This window comes from Coregonus clupeaformis, unplaced genomic scaffold (genome assembly GCF_020615455.1).
Source record: "Coregonus clupeaformis isolate EN_2021a unplaced genomic scaffold, ASM2061545v1 scaf0733, whole genome shotgun sequence".
NCBI lineage: Eukaryota > Metazoa > Chordata > Actinopteri > Salmoniformes > Salmonidae > Coregonus > Coregonus clupeaformis.
This window is the reverse complement of record NW_025534188.1, coordinates 87,501-95,000: the sequence shown is the minus strand read 5'-3', so window position 1 is coordinate 95,000 and position 7,500 is coordinate 87,501. Positions and strand designations below refer to the sequence as shown.

The 7,500-nt window shown below is 44.6% G+C and overlaps 1 protein-coding gene across 13 annotated transcripts in view; it reads right to left on the bottom strand.

Moving 5' to 3' along the window:
* Positions 1 to 7,500, bottom strand: part of LOC121573374 (transcription factor 4) — a 196,292-nt gene that overhangs the window by 129,687 nt on the left and 59,105 nt on the right. For 4 of the 13 annotated variants that reach the window (XM_041885303.2, XM_041885304.2, XM_045216529.1 and 1 more), the window contains exon 1: positions 7,310 to 7,500. This exon is cut by the window's right edge. The exons of the other annotated variants lie outside the window; for them this stretch is intronic. In XM_041885303.2, the coding sequence (XP_041741237.2) occupies positions 7,310 to 7,378 (69 nt within the window). In that variant the 5' untranslated portion in view covers positions 7,379 to 7,500. The remainder of the gene's footprint in view (positions 1 to 7,309) is intronic. 13 annotated transcript variants of the gene reach the window in all.

Below are 7,500 nucleotides of genomic sequence, written 5' to 3'. Positions count from 1 at the left end.
TTCCTGTCTCCTCTCCTTCCAACCTGTCTCCTCTCCTTCTATCCTGTATCCTCTCCTTCCATCCTGTCTCCTCTCCTTCCATCCTGTCTCCTCTCCTTCCATCCTGACTCCTCTCCTTCCATCCTGTCTCCTCTCCTTCCATCCTGTCTCCTCTCCTTCCATCCTGTCTCCTCTCCTTCCTTCCTGTCTTCTCTCCTTCCAACCTGTCTCCTCTCCTTCTATCCTGTATCCTCTCCTTCCATCCTGTCTCCTCTCCTTCAATCCTGTCTCCTCTCCTTCCATCCTGACTCCTCTCCTTCCATCCTGTCTCCTCTCCTTCCATCCTGTCTCCTCTCCTTCCCTCCTGTCTCCTCTCCTGCCATCCTGTCTCCTCTCCCTCCATCCTGTCTCCTCTCCTTCCATCCTGTCTCCCCTCCTTCCATCCTGTCTCCTCTCCTTCCTTCCTGTCTCCTCTCCTTCCATCCTGTCTCCTCTCCTTCCATCCTGTCTCCTCTCCTGCCATCCTGTCTCCTCTCCTTCCATCCTGTATCCTCTCCTTCCTTCCTGTCTCCTCTCCTTCCATCCTGTCTCCTCTCCTTCCATCCTGTCTCCTCTCCTTCCTTCCTGTCTCCTCTCCTTCCATCCTGTCTCCTCTCCTTCCATCCTGTCTCCTCTCCTTCCATCCTGTCTCCTCTCCTTCCTTCCTGTCTCCTCTCCTTCCATCCTGTCTCCTCTCCTTCCAGTCTGTCGATGTAAATCAGGACGTCATTGTAAAAAAATGATTTGTTCTTAATTGACTCACCTGGATAAATAAAGGTTAAATAAATAAAATATATTTAAAAAAGTGGTGATTTTGGCCAGAGAAGTACAGTGGGGGAGGTGAGACGGCCCTGGGCAGGAGGTGTTGGCATGGGGTATATGGTGGGTGGTTTAGGCGGTGGCTGGTTTTGGGTATAGGGGTAGAGCGCAGAGGCTGGTTCTGGGTATAGGGGTAGAGGGCAGAGGCTGGTTCTGGGTATAGGGCAAAGCATGGGGCTGAGGCTGGGGTTGGGGCTTGGGTAAAGGGCTGGAGCTGGGTTCGTTGAGCGACCCGTTCGTCTACAACTGGGGCTCACAGCCAGTTCATTCAGTGCTTTTTTTGTGCTGAGGACAAACAGAAGGCACACAGGAGAAGAGGCTAGACTGACCTGTTTCTATTCATCACCGTGGCACAGCTAACACTCAGCCAACACTACACACACACAAACACACACACACACACACACACGCACAAACACAGCCAACACTACATGCACCGACCGGGCACTGGCCCAACGGGTCTCCAGCACGACACAATGATATAGTCTTCTACCTACACAATCACTGCCTCTGAAGAGAAGACTACGCGGTCAATAGCGTGTGTGTGTGTGTGTGTGTGTGTCTGCTAACATAAAGATCTATTTACAGCAGACAGAGGATTGGTTAGCTAGCTCACACGGAGTTAAAAACAGGATGCCAATACTGTTTGGTAAAGATAAGGGACAGAGAAATCATTTTCATTCAGACAAAACAGCTCTTTGTTTTCGTAGGGTCATTTCACTGTTTGATGATAAACCGTAAGGGCTGCAAATTTAGGATCAACACAAACTTGCAAATATATAAGCTATATATTTTTGTCTAATTGATGCAATCTGTCCAAGGCCAAAAACAGTATACAAAATAGTATACACTGGTTAAATTGTTGCTCAGAAAAACAATTTCAGTCCCAACGAACCCCCTACAGAAGTCTCTGTAGTAGTAGTTCTGTAACACTGTAATAACAGTCAGAACAATGGACAGAATCTAACTACGTGTTGAGGGTTGACCACTTCACTGGTCCCCGTGGCCCAAATGGAACCCTTCTTCCCTATATAGTGCACTATTTTTGACCAGTGCCTTACGGACTCTGGTTTAAATATAGTGCACTATATAGATAATAGGGCGCCATTTGGGACACGACCTGTGACCCCCTGCCCCACACGGCCCCACACGGCCCGCACGGCCCCGCACTGCCCCACACGGCCCCGCACGGCCCCACACTGCCCCGCACGGCCCCACACTGCCCCGCACGGCCCCACACGGCCCCGCACTGCCCCGCACAGCCCCACACTGCCCCGCACGGCCCCACACTGCCCCACACGGCCCCGCACGGCCCCACACTGCCCCGCACGGCCCCACACGGCCCCGCACGGCCCCACACGGCCCCGCACTGCCCCACACGGCCCCGCACTGCCCCGCACGGCCCCACACGGCCCCGCACGGCCCCACACTGCCCCACACGGCCCCGCACTGCCCCACACGGCCCGGCACAGCTAGGGATGACCTATTTCAATGGGATTTTCTCCCTCCCCTTTCACTTCCATAATGAGAGGCTATGCCAGGGGTGAGGGACCCACACGGTTTCATCCACTGTTAGGAGAGAGGGGTGAGGGACCCACACGGTTTCATCCACCGTTAGAGGAGAGAGGGGTGAGGGACCCACACGGTTTCATCCACCGTTAGGAGAGAGGGGTGAGGGACCCACACGGTTTCATCCACCGTTAGGAGAGAGGGGTGAGGGACCCACACGGTTTCATCCACCGTTAGGATAGAGGGGTGAGGGACCCACACGGTTTCATCCACCGTTAGGAGAGAGAGGTGAGGGACCCACACGGTTTCATCCACAGAATAGAAGGAGAAGGAAAGAGGGATCTATGTGAATTAGCAAGAGAGTGAATGACTGACTCCTCTCCTTTCATATTCTCTCTCCTCTCTCCTGGCACAGACTGGCACAGACTGGCACAGACTGGCAAGGCCTCAGTCACCGGGCGACCCTGCACTGGGAACATCACTGCCACCGGAAGACACATGCTGCTTCACAAAAGGCACCCTATTCTCTATACAGTGCACTACATTCGTCCACTGCCCATAGGGCTCTGGTCAAAAGTAGTGCACTCTCTAGGGAATAGGGTGCAATTTGGGATGCGCTGGCCCCGCACTTCTCAGCGGCTTTGTGTGGAAAATCCCACTCATCCCAGGAATGCTTCTAAAGGATAATTCTCTTCCCCGACCCGGCCCGACTGGCTGGTCCATATGGCTGGGTCTCTGTCTGTGTAGTACCTCGTTCTGGCAACGCTCCCTAACGGACCAACGGATGCTACTTAACGGACCAACGGATGCTACCTAACGGTATAGTTACATGTTGAAAAGAGCAGGAAAAGAACAGGAACACACATTTAAACCACTATAGTACTCTGTCATTGAGGATGAGGGGAAATCAGGCACTAGATGAGGGGGGTAGATGACTATACGAAGACATCTAGGCTACGTCTTCAACATGTTCTAAATAATGGAAACATACAAACTGTATATTACCAACGGTTATTATTAGGGAACGTGTACATTGTTAGACGTTCAATTTATACTATTAGTCAAATAGTAACTGACCTTCATAATATTTATTTTTCATATGGTATCTCCTACCACAATTTAGGATGAAATTATGAAACATTTCACATAATATTCAAATAATGATAATAGTAATGATACTAATTAAATACTAATTAAATACTAATTAAATACTTAGTTAAATAGTTTAATAGTACACTGCCAATGCAAGACATATTCCCTCTGGAGTGCAAATATAGTTATATCATCAAAAACATTTGACACATTCTGTCCAGTCAAATCCTCACAGATAAGACAAATACACAGTAGACAAAACTCCAACCTCCATAGCCTGCTAGAGTTTAAACTGTAAACTCATTAGAGAACAATGTAGGATGATTTAACACACAACTGCCTGTGTATTTATAAACCATTCAAACTGCCTGTGTATTTATAAACCATTCAAACTGCCTGTGTATTTATAAACCATTCAAACTGCCTGTGTATTTATAAACCATTCAAACTGCCTGTGTATTTATAAACCATTCAAACTGCCTGTGTATTTATAAACCATTCAAACTGCCTGTGTATTTATAAACCATTCAAACTGCCTGTGTATTTATAAACCATTCAAACTGCCTACCGTCCTGTGCTTTAATTCCAGCCATACAGGATGGACAAGCTCTGTGACGTAGAACGGACAGACAATTACTGTATTTCATTTTAACAAATTGGTCCTATGATTTTGGTCGTCACAAATACAATGAGCTAACTCACACAGAAATACACTATGGTTGAAAATTACACTTCTGCATAAAGTAATTAATTGACAATATTAACAATACATTTTTTAAATAAACGAATTATAATTATTAAGAATGTTTTTATGTTTTATTATTATTATTATTGTTATTATTATGTTGTAATTAATACCTTCAAATTATTATTGTAAAATGTATTTAACTGAAATCTCAAACAATAACAATGTTTAAATAAATATCAGCTTTAGTGAAACAAATTATAAGAATCACTCAATATAATAAAACTAAATCGATATAAAATAAATCAGTGAATTACAACAATAATTTAGATTTAAGTCAAAATCAACTATTCTTTCCAAATCGATGAACAAATTGTTTTGTATTATCTAATATTTATAATTAATTAATTATCTGGAATTGACAATTAAATACATAGTGAAACAAAATTAAAACAATTGGTGATTCACTCTTCGTATTTTCGCAGGTTTATTTATAAATTCCAAATTAGTAGTAAAGATTTGGCAGTAACCCTAACTAGATTCTCCAACGTAGCTGGTTAAGGAGATGGATATTCACATGTTTCTCTTAGCATAACAATATATAATAATAAGCAGCAGCAGCTCTGTTTAAAATTGGGTTGTAAAGAGAGACTGAGAGACAGAGACTGAGAGACAGAGACTGAGAGACTGAGAGACAGAGAGACTGAGAGACAGAGAGACAGAGAGGCCTTTTGTTTTAGTTCTTCTTTTGTTGACTCATTAGGCAGCCGGTCTGTAGGGCTGCTCCCCTCCCCTCCCCTCCCCTCCCCTCCTCCCCTCTCCTATCCCCTCCTCTCCTCTCCTCTCCTCTCCTCTCCTCTCCTCTCCTCTCCTCTCCTCTCCCTCTCCTCTCCTCTCCTCTCCTCTCCTCTCCTCTCCTCTCCTCTCCTCTCCTCTCCTCTCCTCTCCTCTCCTCTCCTCTCATCCCCTCTCCTCTCCTCTCCTCTCCTCTCCTCTCCTCTCCTCTCCTCTCCTCTCCTCTCCTCCAGCTCCCAGCAGCTCCTCCAGACCAGCCACCGCCACCGTTTTTTCGAGCTTAGACTTCTACAACGGCAACCTTCCTCGATTGACTAGTCAAAAAACCAACAAACGTCAACAAGGCCAAAAAAAATGAACTAAACCTATTGAAAGGGTTTTCTTAGGGATGTAACACAAATGTCCTCCTGTGTGTGTGTGTGTTTTAATTTTTTATCCGTTGCAAAGCGAATGCACAAACGACCCCAATGCTTGGCACGGAATCAAGAACGGCACAAAGCAGCCATCCAGGGCCCGCCGTATCGTCAACAAAAAATCTGATTGTACGGCCTCCGAGCATCCGTACAAAGACGGCCCTGTTTTTATAAAATTGGGCACAGCGGTGCCAACTTGGTCGGAGGGGTATGCCACCGTACGTATGCCACCCTCGTCCCGGGCGGGAACGTACGGACTCGTACGCCAGGCGGGAAACTTCAGCCATCAACCGTCGGTTGGACATTGTCTGTCTGTTGTGTATAGCGGGAAAGTCGTAACTGGGGTAACGATCAGATAAATGTAGAGTTCTGAACAGGCCCACATGACAAAGCTTTTATCCGCATTGAAAAACACCAAGGCCTCATATTCAATACAGAGAAAAAAAAAATGACATCCATTTTTGGTTGGGTATAAATATATATTTCTGGATTTTTTTAATCATAAAATGTCTATAAAAAAATATTGCTCTAAATATATATATATATATATTTTTTTTTAATACAAAATATACAAAAAAAAAATATATATATATATATTGGGAGCACTAAATATTTTATAAATATGCAATATTAAAATGTGTCATCATTATAAAATAAATGTGATAAGCCATAAAAGGCTAATAAGACAGGTAATGGAGGATGTTCAGAACATGCATATGCAATTTTCCTTAAATCTACACACCTAAACCCCCCTACTTTTACCAATACAAATTAAAGTCATATTAACATTCCCTCTTAATACAAACATGACATGTCATCAGTAGAGAACATTGTGAGTGGACAGAACAGACATGTTGATCTGTTGATATGAACTCCAGTGATAGACAGTGTAGAGTGGGCCTTTTTGCGAGGCGCTGGCTAGTCTAACTGCTCTCTGATGGCCTGCTGCTCGCTACTCTACCTTCCCTTCCTGACTGATTATTATCAGATGCTGAAGAGCTGCATAGCATCATCCAGGAGAGAGAGAGACAGACAGACAGACAGACAGACAGACAGACTCCCTCTCTTTTTATTCCCTATCTATTGCTCTATTTGTGTCCTCTCACAACACAGGGAGCATTATTGTGAACCAAACAAACATAGCATCCGTTCATCTCCGGCTCAACAACTACATTTCCTTTAACAAAACAAGGATTAATATAGGCTGACTTTTATGATATTACACATCTCCCTTTCAGGAATATCACCAGTAGATTTTCACAAAATTACATTCAAATCAAATTAGCCCTGTTCCTGAGGCTTCCTTACACAGTATTTTCATTATACCTCATTTAAGATAATTGAAATTAACTGAATCATCTATAATAGCATTACAATGTTAACAGCTGCAAATACAAAGCAGATTACCATCATCAAACAAAGCTGCTAGATATAGAGGTTTAATATACTAGACTGACCAGCGTGGGTTAACAACACGTAGATATAGAGGTTTAATATACTAGATTGACCAGCGTGGGTTAACAAAATGCTGGTTGTTGAGATAGTGCTTGTTGAAAAGTCCCCCTCCTCTCTCCTCCACATGTGAAACACATCCTAGTCATTCTGTTAGCCTTTATTTCTTTTTAAGCAGATAAACAAACAGACAAACCGTGACCAGCATTAAATACAACAAATTCTATAATTATGTGAGAGTCTGTCATCAAATGACAGCCTGAGACCTATCCCTGAGACAGCCTGATAAATGACAGCCTGAGACCTATCCCTGAGACAGCCTGATAAATGACAGCCTGAGACCTATCCCTGAGACAGCCTGATAAATGACAGCCTGAGACCTATCCCCGAGACAGCCTGATAAATGACAGCCTGAGACAGCCTGAGACCTATCCCCGAGACAGCCTGAGACCTATCCCTGAGACAGCCTGATAAAATGTCACCTAGCCCTAGAATCGATGACTAGAGTTAGAGACAGTTGACTTACCGCTTTGCCGTTGTAGTAATACATTAAAGAGCCTCCAGTCATTCCTGGGATCGTGTAGGCGCAATACATAATGTTTTAGTCTTTTACCCACTTTTCAGTAGCACTCTAACAACTTCAACTTCTAACTCGCTGTCCCCTTTTTCACAACAATTCCTTCAGTGTCATTTTCCCATATGGCCAGGCCAAGCATG